Here is a 15,134-nt window from a genome sequence, read left to right as displayed (position 1 = left end):
GTTCTTCAGGGCTTCAGGGGCCGCTCTGCCCACCCCGAAATGTGCCAGAGGTGTGTTTTGCTGCTGAGCCCCAAGAAAGGCTCAAGGTGGGATTTAACACGAACGCTGAAACAGTTAAAAGCCCAGCATAAGAAGTTTATTGATGGTATGAGACGATCTTTAAAGCTGTCTTTCAACCCAAACTCTTTCAGGATGTTGTGACTGTTTTGTTTTGATTTCAGCATTTGGGGGTGGATTTGGATGTGAAAGGGCTAAAAAAAAAAAAATGCAGAGAGAATCTGGGGCTTATTAGCAGGGAAAGCTAGTGAAGGAGATGGGAGCAGAGAGGTGGGGAGCTATGGCTTGAGCAGGCAGGGGCTGTACAACCCTGTGGGGAGGTTTCTGGCTTCAGACTGGGGGCTTGTCTCACACGTTTGTCGTCCAGTGAAGGGAGCGGATGAAAGGGAGCTGAGCTTGCTCGGAGCACCGGGCGATGGGGTGTTTGTCCCAACAGCACCCTTTCTGCTGCAGCACGTGGGACCTGGGGCTGGGCTGGGGTGTCCGAAGGAGACCCCCGTGTCCTCCCCTGCTTGTCCCCACTGCTGCCGTGTCCCTGCTGGGCTCCACAGCTTGGCTCCCTGCAGCATAGAACTCTTCTTCTGTGGGGGATGAGGAGCTGCAAAGACTGCTGGGTGGGCAGCAGCCCTGTTCCCAGCTGGGGTTGCCTCCATCCCCGTGCCCTGCCTGGGATGGAGTGGGTCCTGCAGCTGCCTGGAAGTGTTGCTGGGGGCTTTTGGGGACGGCTTCCGCTGCGGCTCAGCATGGGATGTCCCGGGAAATTGGGAACGGGGAGATTCTGTCAGGGTCTGGAAGACAGGGTGCGTGGACACCAGGGGCTTCTATGTGCAGCAAGGGAGCAGCCAGCAAGTATTAAGCAGCGTCGGGACATTGCCTGTGACTTGGGAGCACCCTAACCTGCCAGTCTGGGAGGGAGGAAGCATATTCTGGGCTGTTAGCACTGCACATCACTCTTCTTGCACACTCCTGGGTACCTGTTGGAGGCGGGCGCAGGGCTCTGCTGTGCTCCCATGTACCTTTGCTGGTGCTTCGCTTGTCAGGATAGCATGTTTTCCTACAAGCTTTTGCCATTCACGTGTCAGCGAGTGCTTGAATAGTTTTCCACGCCCTTTCAATCAAGAGAAAAGGTGCATCTCAGAGCATCTCAGCTCACATTTCTCATGCCTGGCAGGTCCCTGTTTGTACATTTGTTCCTTAAGGCACTGGAAAAAGAGAAAGGTGCCTCAGGGGACTGTAAAGTGACTGTGACCCCTCTGGAGATGAAACCCCCTCTGGGACCCCCAGGACCCCTCTAGGACCCCTCTTGGGCTCTGGGGGGGTCATAGAAGTATCCTGGGGTGTTCTAGAGGAGTCTTAGGGGTCCCTAGAGGAGTCCTGGAGGTCTTTACATGGATTCTGGGGGTCACTAGAGGGGTCCTGGTTGTCCCTTGAGGGGTCCTGCTGGGATCTAGAGGGGATCTGGGGGTTCTTCGAGGGATTCGGGGGCCCTGGTGGGCCCTAGAGTGGTTCTGGGGTCCCTAAAGAAATTCTGCAGGTCCCTAGAGGGGCCCTGGGGGGGGTCTTAGAAGGATCCTAGGGGATTCTAGAGGGGTCTTGGGGAATCCCTAGAGGGTTCCTGGGGGTCCTTAAAGGGGTTCTGGGGGTCCCTAGAGGGGTGCTGGTTGTCCCTGGAGTGGTCCTGTGAGGATCTCGAGGGGACTTGGGGCTTCTTAGAAGGATTTAGTGAGTCCTGGGAGTCCCTAGATTGGTCCTGGAGGGTCTAGAGAGATCCTGTGGGTCCCTAGAGGGGCCTTGGGGCCTCTTAGAGGGATTCAGGGTATCCTGCGGGGGCCTAGAGGGCTTCTGGGTGTCTGTAAAGGGGTTCTGGGGGTTCTAGAGGGATGCTCGGGGGTTCTAGAGGAGTCCTGGGGTCCCTAGAGGGGCCTTTGGGGGTTCTTCGAGGGATTCGGGGAGTTCTGGGGAGCCCTAGAGGGTTCTGCAGGGCTCTCGAGGGGTTTTGAGGAGTCTTAGAGTTATTCGGGGTGTCCTGGGGACCCCTAGAGTCGTCACGAGGATTCTAGAGGGGTCCTGTGCATCCTTAGATGGTTTCTAGGGGTCCTTAAAGGAGTTCTGGGGGTCCTCGAGGGGTCCTGGGGAGAGTGAGATGATGCAGGGAGATGGTTAAGAAAAGGTTTAATAAGAGGACACACAGAACCCCTCTAGAGCCCCCAGGACCCCTCTATGACCCCCAAAACCCCTATAGGGAAGCCGAGGACCCCTCTAGGGACCCCCTAGGCTCCCTCTAGGACCCCTTCGAGCCCCTCTAGGAACCCCTAGAATCCCTGTGGGGACCCCAGGACCCCTCTGGAGTCCCCCAGGACCCCGTTAGGACCTCCTAGAACACCCCGGGGACCCAGAACCCCTCTAGGGCTCAACAGAACCCCTTTAGGGAACTCCAGGCCGCCTCTCGAGCTCCCCTGCAACAAGGTGGGGATCAAAGGGGAAAAGAGCGCCCCCCCAGCTCAGTGCCGCCGCCGTGTGGCCGCATCGCGGTACTGCAGGAAGGGCTGCAAGAGGTTTTTTTTTCTTTCTAAGTTTAGGATAGAACCACCTAGAAGTTTCTAGACCCAAACAGCACATGCGCGTTACGCCTTAAAATCGCTTTATAAGGAGGTGTGGAAAGGGATTTTCCCACTGCGCATGCGACCTCCAAATCGGGCGAAGCGGTGACCACGTGGACTGCCAGGGCCTCAGACGCTTCTTGGTATTTTTCTTTAAAAATGTTGGTGTTAGTCCCCATCGTTTATACCCTTAGCGTTATAGCATTGATTCTCGTGTTTTGCCTTTGTATACGTGTATTTTTTCCTCATGAATGTCCGCAATGTAAACTATTGTGTTGTCGTGCTGACTCGTCGGAGGCATCAGAGGCGGGCCCGGAGGCACCGACGGTCAACGAATCGGAGGTTTAAAACTGTTTTATAAGATGTTGAAGCTTTGTCGAGTTGATTAGTTTTAGGATAAGATGTTACGGTTTTGTAGGCTTAAGTAGTTTTTAAGATAAGACTTGTGGGTTTGTAAGATGTTTATATTTGTTAAGGTTGTAATATTTGTTAAGGATATTGTCAAGAAGATGCTTGTGATTGTAATATTTGCTGGACGTTTTGTTTGTTGTTGTATTGCGCATTCTTCTGGCCTTTTTCTCTCTCTGTCCTTCTGTCTTTCACACCGCCGTGAAGCCAGCGATGTTGAGCCACGGGGCGGTGTAAGGGGCCGTAACCGTTGAACTGCTTTGGCTCAACATCGCTGCCAACCCCCCCACGATCTCGTAAGGGATCTTTATTGCAATGAAGAGCCGATCTCGTGAGCGCTGCCAAACTGTCCCCAACGGAAAAACCATGACATCCACCCGAAGTGCGCTTACCAAGTGGCACCTGGGCATTCCTGAAAATGGTTGGACTATTCGGGGAAACCGTGGACTGGGGCGATAAATGGGGGAGCCTCTGGCTTCTTCGTTGCTCGGTGGGCTCGGGGTGCTCGACTTCCCCATTGCTCGGCAGGCTCGGGGTGCTGGACTCCTTCATTGCTTGCTTCTTCGTTGCTGGTGGACTCGACCTCGTGTGTGTTGCTGTGTGTGCCTTCCCCGGACTTCCTGGAGCTTGGAACATCATCATCACCCCGTGGCTGTGTCTTCATCATCACCTGCACCGAGACCGATCCAACGGGACATCGCTGGATTCGTGGTGGTGGTAATTAGCCGCATCTCTACCGTCTTCTTGCTTAGGGGTTCTAACTTTTCCTTTCTTTTCCTCTCTGTCCTGTCGCTGTTGTCAGTTGTTAAAATAAAGCTCACAAGATTGTACGGCATCTGACCTCGTTTGTGCCTTAATCTTGGTCTCTTGGGATCGTTTAAGAACCCTCCCTGATATTGGATCGGGACGCATCTCTGAGTGTCTTGTCTGCTCCTTAAACCTTTTCTCTTTCCTTCTCTTCCTGTATCTTTCCCACCACCGATCACACTTTCTATTACCCATGATAGACACACACAACAAGAAAAGCGCCTGCAGAACTAACCGCACAAGAAATTTGGGATAAAATCTTTTCTTAACGATCTCCCTGCGTAATCTCACTCTGTCCTGCGTGTCCGTGAAGGGTAAGGACTATGATCCAACTCCCGGGCTCTGGCATGGATGGACTGGGCGAGGTCTAGAGCCCCCCAGGACCCCTTTAGGACTCCTCAGGACCCCTCTAGGGGCCCCGTAGGACCTCTCCAGGGCCCGTCTAGCGACCCCTATAGAGCCCTCTAGGGCCCCCACGGGGTCCCCCAGAGTCCCTCACGAGCCCCGAAGGACCCCTCTTGGGACAACCAGGACCCCTCTAGAGACACCCAGGATCCCTCTAAAGCCACCAGCACCCACAGGACGTCTAAACAGCCACCCAGAACCCATTTAGTGATGTCAAGAACCCCTCTAGGGACCACCAGGACACCTCTAGCACCTCCAGGACCCCTTTACAGACCCCCAAGATGCCTCTCGACTCTCCAGGATGACTCTAGGATTCCCCAGGACCCCCTGAATCATTCTAAGACCTTCCTAGAGCCTTATGGGACCCCGCTAGAACCATGCAGCAGGCCCCTAGGGGCCCCCAGGACCCCTCTAGGACCCCCAGAACTCCTTTAAGGATGCCTAGAAATCATCTAGGGATGCATAGGACCCCTCCAGAACCCCCGTGATGACTCTAGGGGTCCCCAGAACCGCCCAAATAACTCTAAGGCTCCTCGAGACCCCTCTAGAGCCCCTCGAGGGACCCCAGGACTCCTCTAGAACCCCCGAGCATCCCTCTAGAACCCCCAGAAGCCCTCTAGGCCCCCGCAGGATACCCTGAATCCCTCTAAGAAGCCCCAGGGCCCCTCTAGGGACCCACAGGATTTCTCTAGACCCTCCAGGACCAATCTAAGAACTCCCAGGACCCCCTGAATCCTTCTAAGAAGCCCCAAGTCCCCTCGAGATCCTCACAGGACCACTCCAGGGACAACCAGCACCCCTCTAGGGACCCCCAGAACCCCTTTAAGGACCCCCAGGAACCCTCTAGGGATTCCCCAAGACCCCTCTGGAATCCCCTAGGATCCTTCTAAGACCCCCCCCAGGGCCCCTTTAAGGACCTGCAGAATTTCTTTAGGGATCCCAGAACCACTCTAGGGCCCCTCAGGGCCCCCCTGAATCCCTCTAAGAACCCCCAAATCCCCTCTAGATCCCCGCAGGACCCCTCAAGGGACAACCAAGACCCATGTAGTGACCCCCAGAACCCATGTAAAGATCCCCAGGACCCCTCTAGGGACCCCCAAGACTCCTCTAGAACACCCCAGGATACTTCTATGACCTTCCCCGGACCATAGAGGGGTCCTGGGGAGGGGGGGAGTTGTGTCTCCAGAGGGGTCCTGGCCTTCCCTATAAGGATCCTGGGGTCCCTACACGGGTTATGGGGGGTCCTAGAGAGGCCCTGGGGGAGGGGGGGGCCTAGAGGATTCCTGGGCTTCCCTGTGGGCTTTTGGGGGTCCTGAAGGGGTCCTGGGGGGCCCCAGAGGGGTCCTGGTGTCCCTCGAGGGATTTGGGGGATCCTAGAGGGGACCTGAGGAGTTGCTAGAGGGGTTCTGGGGTCTCTAGAGGGTTCTGAGGGGTCATAGAGAGGGCTTGGGCAGCTCCAGGGGAGTTCTGGGCTTCACTCTAGGTGTTTTGGGGGTCCTAGAGGGGTCCTGGAGTCCCTAGAGGGGGCCCTGTAAACCCCACCAGCACCTTGACCCCCCACGACTCTCTTCCCCCTCCAGCCCCCCAGTTCCCCCCAACACCCTTAGGGCTTCGCCCTAGCCCCGCCCCCAGGCCCCGCCGCAGCCAATGGGAGGGGCCCGTCCCCGCCCCAGCCAATGGGAGGGGCCCGTCCCCGCCGCAGCCAATGGGAGGGGCCCGTCCCCGCCGCAGCCAATGGGAGGGGCCCGTCCCCGCCGCAGCCAATGGGAGGGGCCCGTCCCCGCCGCAGCCAATGGGAGGGGCCCGTCCCCGCCCCAGCCAATCGGAGCCGCGTCCGCGCGGGTCCAACCGCCGTCGGGGCTGCGGGAGCCCCAACCGCATCGCGGAGGTTCGGGCGGCAGCGGGTCCGGGGGAGGCAGCGAGCGGCGGGTCCGGGGGAGGCGGGGAGGGGCGGGGAGAGGGGGAGAGAGGGAGGGGAGGGAAGGGGAGAGAGAGGAGAAGGGGCAGGGGGGGAGAATGGGGGGAGAGGGGGGAGGAGGAAAGGGGAGTGGCCTCACGTGCCTCCCAGGACCCATCTAGGACCCCCAGGACCCCTCTAGGGACCCCCCAGGACCTCTCCACGACCCCCAGGATCCCTCTGGAGCCCCCCAGGCCCCATCTAGGACCCCCCCCGGCCCCGTCTCGGGACCCCCAGGACCCCTCTAGGGACCACTAGGATGCCTCTATGTCCTTCAGGACCCCTCTAGAGCCCCCCAGGACCCCGCTAGGACTCCTCAGGACCCCTCTAGGAACCCCCTGAAGGACCTCTCCACCACCTCCAGGGCCCCCCTAGGGATCCCTAGGAGCCCCCTAGAGCCTCGGGACCCATTTAGTGATGCCAAGGACCCCTCTAGGGACCCACAGAACCCCTATAGAACCCCAAAAACCCCTGCAGGACCCCCCAGGACCCGTCTGGGGTTCCCGCCTGGGGGAATTGGGGTGGGAAAAAGGGAGAAGGAGCAGCTTGTGGAAGAGACTCTTGCAGCCCTTCCTGCAGTACCGCGATGCGGCCACACGGCGGCGGCACTGAGCTGGGGGGGGGCGCTCTTTTCCCCTTTGATCCCCACCTTGTTGCAGGGGAGCTCGAGAGGCGGCCTGGAGTTCCCTAAAGGGGTTCTGTTGAGCCCTAGAGGGGTTCTGGGTCCCCGGGGTGTTCTAGGAGGTCCTAACGGGGTCCTGGGGGACTCCAGAGGGGTCCTGGGGTCCCTAGAGGGGTTCTGGGGTGTCCTATGGGTGTCTTGCGGGGGTGCCTAGAGGATTCCTGAGGTTCCCTCTAGGGGTTTGGGGGTCCCAAAGGGGTCCTGGGGGACTCCAGAGGGGTTCTGCTGTTCCTAGAGGGATTCGTGGGGTCCTAGAGGGATCCTGGGGGGTTCCTAAAGGGATTCTGGGGGGTCCTAGAGGAGCTGTGCAGAGGGAAAGAAAGGGAGAGGAGGAGGGAAGAGAGGGAGAGCAGGGTGGGAGGGAGAGAGGGGAGAGGGAGAGGAGGGATGGGAGAGAGAGAGAAAGAGGGGAGAGGGAGGGGGCAGGAGAAGGGGGGCAGAGGGAGAGGCCGGGCCAGAGGAGGCCTCAGTGCTGAGGGTGCTAAGGATCAGCCCAGGGCCCTGGCAGCCAGGCTGCAGCCCAGTCCCGTTGCTGCCTGCGCTGACGCCCTCGCCTGCGTCCCACGTGCAGTTGATGCTCGAGGCGACCCTTCCGCTCGAGGCGATTCCCGAAGCGATTCTCGAGGCGATTCCTGAGGCGATTCCCGAGGCGATTCTCGAGGCGATTCCCGAGGCGATTCCCAAGGCGATCCCTGCAGTGATCCCCGCGGTGCTGCTGCAGCCGCTCCCGGCGATCCCCGAGGCCCAGCAGAGCTCAGCCCCGGGCTCAGCCCCATCAGCCGCAGCTCCAGCGCGATGTGGTGCGGCGCAGCCGGTGAGCGGGGAGCGGTGGCAGAGGGGGGTGCGGGGAGCCGAGGGGCTCTGGAGGCCGGGGGCACAGAGCTCGGCAGCCTCTAACTGGTGCGTTAGACGGGGGGCAGAGCTACGAGCGAGTTGGGCTTTGGATGGCACGAGCGCTGGGAGTCCCGCTCGTCTGCGAGGGGGGATGTGGCAAAGCGCCGGCTTGGCTGCCTCGGGAAGGCTCTCCTCTGGGCTCTTGCGTAGCTGTCAGACAATATTGATGCATGTGAGTGCAGGTAAACGAGGATCCAAAATGCAGAGGAGCCAAACGACCGCTCGGCCAGATCGCTACATTCCCAGCCGTCGCGCTCTGAGGATGGAGGTGGCCAAGTTCCTCCTGAGCCAAGAGCAGGACCCTGCCTTGGTGTCACCCACCAAGAAGGTGAGCGTGTTGCTGAGTTGCAGGGACTGCGCTGCTCCCTCCCAAACGCCCTCGCGGCCTTTCCCAGGGAAGCAAACTGTAAGTTGTGTCGCGTGGTTGCGTGAGGCTGACAGCCCCGAGCGCCGCTGCCTCCAGCTCTGCCCTTGAGGAGCCGGGGATGAGGTTGGAGCTGTAGGGCCTGGGAATGGAACGGGGACGCGGGACCCTGAGCGAAGCTGTTCTGTAGGGACGTGTCCCTGGGAAGAGCCTCTGGCCCTTGTGGGAGCCAAACACAGCTTTGCTCCGTTTTAAAGCCTCATCGGCCCAGGGTACAGAGCTCCTAGGCTGTGAGCCTGTGCCCAGGGACACTGCTGGCGGGAGCTGTTCCAGCACAATGTCTGCGTGGGGAGCCGCTCTGGAACGTGTCTGCTGGGTTCTGAAATCTCTGTAGGAAGCATTTGGTTCCTTGTGGCTGTGGCTTTGTCCGCTGGCCGTGAGACGCTGACCTGGCCGCTCTTCTGTGCTCAAATGTGAGCAGGAGAGCTTGCTGGTGTCTGAGGAAAAAACCCTTGGAGCTGTGTCACGGGTTAGCCCCAGCCCGGCTGATTTCAGCAGCTAAAACCGTGCAGTTGCGCTCCCAAATCCCTCCACTCCCTACCCCTGGAAAGGGGGAAAGGGAAATGAGAGGAATGAGACTTGTGAGTTGGAAACTAAAACCGCAGCTTTAATTAAAATTACAATAATAATAATAATAACGGTTATTGATCTTATTAGGAGTGGTAATATATATACACACAAATATCTGAGATCGCGCCCTCGATGACTCAACGTCACCACAGATCCTGCAGAGCAGAATCGAGGGAATGGCTCCACAGCCAGGAGGGAGCTGAGCTCAGGAACTGGAGTCAGGAACACGCGGGTCCAGGGTCGGGGGCAAAGAGAGAGACGAGGTCCTCAGCGGCCGTCACAGAGGAGGGGGCCGACCCTCGTGGTCTTTGGGTTTCAAAGCGAGGGCGACGTAGATGGGATGGAATCCTCCGTTGGTCGCTTTGGGGTCACCTGTCCTGTTCGACCTGCCTTGACAGGCGCGCCAGAAAGCCTGGGCAGTGAGGCTGAACGGCTTCGATGTGGAAGAGGCAAAGATCCTGAGCCTCAGTGGAAAGGCTCCGAGCCCTGCGGCAGGTGAGGGACAGGCTCTGGGTGAGTCGACTCGGCTGGAGAGCCCTGGGCAGGGGAACAGCGGCACAGAGGCTCCGCATTTGGAGGCATCGACCGGCTTCTGGGAGCTGCTGTGCACACCGGGCTCTCCCTAATCCTTAGGTGTCCAGCGGCTGAGGGGCTGTGTGACAGCTCCAGAGAACTGATTTACCAGAGCTGGTTCAGCAGTTCACCCCGGCAGTGCCGTTAGCGCCCTGCACTCTTCTGAGCGTGGCTCTGCTCTCAGGGCTGCATTTTCCCCGGGAGGGATTTCTCCTCGGGTGAGCAGGGCTTAGCTGGGAGGAAACGGGACCTCCGGTTAACAGAAGTGTTTCTCTGCACACAGGCTTTCAGAACAACGTCACAGCGCTCTGCGGTCACGAGGTGATGCCTGGGTGCGGCAGGAGGAAGGGCAGATACATTCCCTGCGCGCCAGAGGGGGTCCTGGATGCCCCAGACATCCGTGATGACTATTGTAAGTGGGCTGCGATGTCGCGTGCTGGGCATTGAGATCGTTGTGTAGCGCAGTGCGGTTCCTAGGCCAGCGTGGTCTGAGGGACTGGAGCTCTGCCTGGGCTGTTTCGGTCTCTTCTGCCCTCGGGCTGGCATGGACCACTTCTGGGGTGAAGCCTTGTAGGAGCAGTGGTCCCGAGTGCTGGGCAGGTGGCTTGGACTGGGGCTGGGGGACACGCATACCTGGTGGAGGTGGAATAGGGTTGGACTCGGTGATCCGGTGGGTCTCTTCCAACCTGGTTATTCTATGATTCTATGATGAGCACCGGTGAAGGGCAGGGCTCTCCAGGGCAGCGCAGGGTGGCCTGCATTGCATTGCTCTTCCAAACTGTAGATCTGAATCTCCTGGACTGGAGCTCTCAAAACCTCCTGGCGCTGGCTCTGGACACCACTGTCTACCTGTGGCACCACGTCTCTGGGGAGATCATCAACCTCATGGAGACGGAGCACGTAGCTGATTACGTTTCGTCTGTGTCGTGGGGTAACGGAGGCAGCTGCCTGGCTGTTGGCTTGAGCAACGGTGAGGTCCAGGTGAGTGCAGGAGTCGAGCTGGAGCTGTTTAGGGGTTGCTGGAGCTGTGGGGCCTTGGGACGAAGGCTTGGCTGGCGCTAGAAGGATGCAACGCGCTCCGACTTGCCTGGTGTGGGCTGGAGATGTCCTCCGGCAGTGAGCAGCTGCGGCAGTGAGGCAGAGCTTGGGTTTGGGGTTCCTGACCCCTGGCGTTCTCCTTCCGTTCTGCGGGCAGGAGATACAAATTGTTCCCTGCTCCCAGAGTGAGCAGGCTGAATGGCAGAGCCTGCGCGCTGCGGTTTGTAGGGCAAAGCAACGGGGCTGGCGTTTCCTGGCCCTCTGGAGAACTTGTTGTTCTGCTTCCCTAGCTGTGGGACGTGGAGCGTCGGAAACGTGTCCGCACGCTGAGCAGCCACGTGTCCCGTGTCGGGTGTCTCAGCTGGAACAGCTACATCCTGTCCAGGTAAAGCAGTGGGTGGGGTTGGAAGGGCGGAGCGGAGCTGGTGCAGATCCTTGTGGATGTGCTCGGCTCACGCCAAGAGCCCGGATCTGCCGGCAGCACCGGTGTGAAACCCTGCGGCAGGTGCAGCCGTCCTGCCCCAGCGCCAGGATGGCTTTTCCCAGCACTGTGTGCAGCCTGACCCTGTGAGCCTTCTCTCTGCAGCGGGGCTCGCAGCGGCTGCATCCAGCACCACGACGTCAGAGTCGCTCAGCACCAGGTGGCCACGCTTGCTGGTCACACGCGGGAGGTGTGTGGCCTCAAGTGGTCTCCAAACGGCCGCTTCCTCGCCAGTGGTGGTGACGACCACGTGGTGAACATCTGGCCGAGCAGCCAGGGGGGCCGTGGAGGATTTGCTCCAGCGCAGAGCTTCCGTCAGCACCAGGGTGCTGTCAAGGTGAGCGCGGGGCAGCTGTGGGCACGCGTTTGTGTGCGAGGCAGCCGTGCGGCACTGCCTGCGCGCAGGGTGCTCGTTGCACGCCTCAGGCTGACCCCTCTTCTGGCAGGCTGTGGCGTGGTGTCCGTGGCAGCCCAGCGTTCTGGCCACTGGAGGCGGAGGCGGCGACAAACGCATCCGCCTCTGGAACGTGTCTTCTGGCACCTGCCTGGGCAATATCGATGCCCGCTCCCAGGTGAGACGTGAGCGTCGGCTTGGATGTAAACAGCTTGTGGTGGGACGCCTGAGCGGAGCTGCTGGCTCCTGAGGCCCCGAGGCAGGGCCGAGGAGGGGGCCATGCTCCTCTCGGGGTGCTGAGCATCGGCACGAGCAGCTCGTCTTCCCTGCATTGCCGCCTCCTGCCAGGTCTGTTCCATCGTGTGGTCGACCACCTACAAGGAGCTCATTTCGGGCCACGGCTCCGCAAAGAATCAGCTGGTGATCTGGAAGTATCCAGCCATGTCCAAGGTCACTGAGCTGCAAGGTAGGCAGGGCCCTTTGCCTGGGGCAGGGAGGGCTGCTGGCGGCTGAAGGAGATGTGATCCTTGGGTGGAGCGGAGCGGTGGCCCGAGCTGGAGCTCGGCTGGTGCGGGCTGCTGAGCAGAGGCGTGTGCTGCTCGAGGGAGGCCCTCCTGGGGGCTGCTGAAGGAACGCTGTTGGTGCAAATGCCCGCCTGGGCTGTGAATTCCTGCTGCTGCAGCCCGGTGCGGGGCCAGCTCTGCGAGCTGCTGGGGTTCCCGGGGCCCACGCAGTAAATGTGAGCGTGGTGGCAGAAGCAGAGGGAGCGGGGCGTGCGCCGAGCGGCCCGTCCCTGAGCGCACACCTCCTCTTCAGGTCACACGGCGAGAGTCTTGAGCATGGCTCTGAGCCCCGATGGCGAAACAGTGGCCTCGGCTGCTGCGGATGAAACGCTGCGACTCTGGCGCTGCTTTGCGGTGGATCCCATCAGGAAGAAGGAGAGAGAGAAGGCAGACATAGTCCAGAGCAGCTTCATCCGCCAGGCCATACGATGAGGGCATGGGGGTGGGGGGGGAGCGGGGAAACCTGGTTTCCCCTGTACATAGTTTCAATGGTTTCCCCTGTACGTAGTTTCCCCTGTACGTAGTTTAAATGTTAATAAATGTTAATTAAGGTTTTAAAATTAACCAAGTGCTTTCCTTTGTCTTTTTTATGGAGTCTGCTGGAAGAGAAGGCCGTGGCTGATGGGAGCGAGCCCAGCGTGGATGCGGAGGACGAGTCCCGCGGTGTCCCAGCAGGACGGTCTCCAAGCCTGGGTCCCCTGCCTTCCTGCGTGCCGAGGAGGTTGCAGCGCCCTGCGCCCTGCGTGCTGCTCACAGAGACAGCCCTGGGGTGACGGCTGGGACGTCAGCGACTCGGGAGCGATCGCAGGGAAGCGTCTGCCGAACCGCCGAGCCCAGAGGCGTGTGGGAGCTGAGAGACCTCCTGGGAACGGCTGATGGTGTCGCCTGGGGATACCTCGTGACGGACTTGTGGTAAAGGCTCTCTAGAAGGCCCTTAAGGCCTCTGGGGAAGGGCTGCTCGTGTGGGGACCGGTGGGTCCTTTTCTAAGGAATTGAATAACGTGAGCCGGGGGTGGCCAGGGCCTGCGGGCAGCGGCGACACCGGTGCTCCTGATTCAAGGAGCTGAAAAGAGCTACGGGAGGAAATGCAGCTGCCTTTCTAGGGGTAAAGGTAACAGGGGAATTACCGTATCAGGACAGCTTTCAGAAGGTAAATAGATGGATGGCCTCCAAATACGCTTTGGGGTTGGTCCGTGCCCGTGGGGCAACGTGGAAAGGAAGAGGAGTGTTAACTGCACGAGGATCCCCCGTCAAGCACCGAGAAGAAATCCTGCAGTTGCGGGAAGACGTCGGGCAACGGAGAGAAGCGGCGTTAATGCATCGCAAGGCTCCTCGGGTGGGAAAGTCCCCGATGAAGGTATGTAGTGGACTGGCAGAGCGAGCAGCTCGAGGGCAGCAGGAAAAGGTATCTTGGTATTAATCCCTTCTGTGGAGAGGGATCTGAATATCCGTTGTGGGGGGATGCGAATGCGTTTGAACAATAATCCCGTCCCTCTCAAGTGCCATTTCTAGCGATGCTGATCTGGAACTGGCAAAATCAGTGAGGGCAACAGCAAACGAGAGGGGGTGGATGGTGACCCCTACAAAAGAGGCTGTAGTTTCTCCCTGGTAGTGCTAAAATTCATTGAGAAAAAGCATCAAGAAACTCACTGGGGAGCAGAGGCTGTAATCGATGATTTAAGGGGACAAGTAGTTAGCGTGAGGATGAGCAGGCTTGCTAAATCCATTGTGGGGAGGCCTGAAATCTGTTTGAAAAATAATCCCGTCCCTCTCAAGCGCCCTCCCCTAGGAGTTGCTCGCAGAGGAAATGCCCCCGGTGATCCCTGGCAGAGAGATTTCTCTGAGCTGCCCAGACAGGGCGGATCCCGGGACCTGTGGGGACCAGGAGCCACATTTTGAGGCTGGCCAGAGGCATTGCCCTGCAGCACCGTCAAAGCAAGAGAGGTGACTCAAACCTCCTTGTAGGGAATTTTACCAAGGTTTGGAATTGCCATAGGTCTGTTGTCAGCTAGAGGTCCTCGCTTTCTGGCAGGGATTGTACAAGATCTGAGCCGAGTCCGAGGAATAAAATGGGCCCTGCACCCACCCTGGAGCCCCCAGAGTAGTGGGAAGGTGGAAAGGGTGAATCAAACTCTGCAGAGGGAAAAGGGTAAAATTTGTGAGGAGACTTCTTTGTGGTGGCCTCGAGCTCTTGTACTGGCTGTGCTAAGAACAAGGCTACAGCCGAGAGCTGAGACAAAGAGCAGTCTGTATGAATCAGTGTTTGGGAGGCCTTATCAAATGACCCTTTTTCCTCGAGACGTGGTGCTGGAAGGAGAAACAGAGCTAAAATCTTCTCTGCTGTTGTCGGGTAAAAGAGTGAATGACCTGGGGCGGTGCGTAACGTGTCCTGAGCCTCTCGCTTTAGATTCTCCAGGACGCCCCTTCCAGCCCGGAGACTCCGTCGACATCAAGCCGTGGGAGAGCGGAAGTTCCAGAAAGCTGGAAGGGACCCTTTCAGGTGCTGAAAACAACACGCAGCTCCAGGTCGAAGGAATCAACAGGTGGATCCATTCCATGCGAGTCGAGTCAGCGCCGAGTTGGGAGTGGAGAACCGTCCTTGAGCCTGGGAAGCCTCTCCAGAGAAAACTGCAGAGAAGAACCAGGGACTGACATTTGAAAAGCAAGGAGGTGGGTTTTCACCCGTGTCTGCGTTTGGTGTATGGATGCAGGCGACTTTCAGAGGTTGTTTCCACAGAGGGTTAAAGGCCAGAACGGGAGGGAACTTTTAGCCAGAGGGGTGGTAAGTAAGTCCTCCTTCTGCATGGGGTCAGGAAATCGGGTAGGAGAAATGTACAGCTCTTGGATAACAGGAGTTCCCACTCCCCTCAGCTCACTTACAAACTCTGCTTTTCTGGGGCTCCTAGAGTGTGCTCTGACAGGCTTCGCCCTGCCGAGGGTCCTTGGCGCAACATTCCTTTGCGCAGATGCCTAAAGCTCCTTCAGCACCGGGCAACTGCTGTTGCTTCCAGGGATGTAGGAAGCTTCTCTGTAGGAATGGAAAATCCCTGTGCCTCTGTTGTGGGTTACCTTAGGGAGTGAAAAATTAACTCCTGGGATTTATCCTCCTTTCTCCCCGCAGAGGGAGCAGTGGCTGTGGCAGAGGTGTTCTGTGCTGGCCAGAAGGAATCGGTTGGTGGCAGTGATCAGCCAGTGACAGGTTGTTTAACTGATGAGGGAATATTTGAACGGCTCATTTTTTCTTCCCTTAGTAATAATTTTCTGTTAGGTCTTCCCAGAGC

General features: G+C 58.7%; 1 protein-coding gene across 1 annotated transcript; it reads left to right on the top strand.

Moving 5' to 3' along the window:
- Positions 1-6,069: 6,069 nt before the first annotated feature.
- LOC138723320 (cell division cycle protein 20 homolog) lies at positions 6,070-12,285 on the top strand. Its single transcript, XM_069862268.1, has 11 exons — positions 6,070-6,206; positions 6,599-6,675; positions 7,990-8,138; positions 9,203-9,299; positions 9,661-9,789; positions 10,162-10,358; positions 10,706-10,800; positions 11,002-11,233; positions 11,343-11,468; positions 11,639-11,756; positions 12,107-12,285. Exons 1-11 carry the CDS (start codon positions 6,070-6,072, stop codon positions 12,283-12,285), a joined length of 1,536 nt encoding a protein of 511 aa, XP_069718369.1.
- The last annotated feature ends 2,849 nt before the right edge of the window (positions 12,286-15,134 follow it).

Source organism: Phaenicophaeus curvirostris, chromosome 8, assembly GCF_032191515.1.
Source record: "Phaenicophaeus curvirostris isolate KB17595 chromosome 8, BPBGC_Pcur_1.0, whole genome shotgun sequence".
Lineage (NCBI taxonomy): Eukaryota > Metazoa > Chordata > Aves > Cuculiformes > Cuculidae > Phaenicophaeus > Phaenicophaeus curvirostris.
This window is presented reverse-complemented; position numbering and strand designations above follow the sequence as displayed.

What these genes read in the sequence shown, in the direction of transcription:
- LOC138723320 (XM_069862268.1), top strand. Translation starts at nt 6,070, where the DNA reads ATGGGAGGGGCCCGTCCCCGCCCCAGCCAATCGGAGCCGCGTCCGCGC. An exon ending in GGCTCCGAGCCCTGCGGCAG is followed by an intron (nt 9,300 to 9,660) that starts GTGAGGGACAGG and finishes CTCTGCACACAG; the next exon opens with GCTTTCAGAACAACGTCACA. An exon ending in CAAGGTCACTGAGCTGCAAG is followed by an intron (nt 11,757 to 12,106) that starts GTAGGCAGGGCC and finishes CCTCCTCTTCAG; the next exon opens with GTCACACGGCGAGAGTCTTG.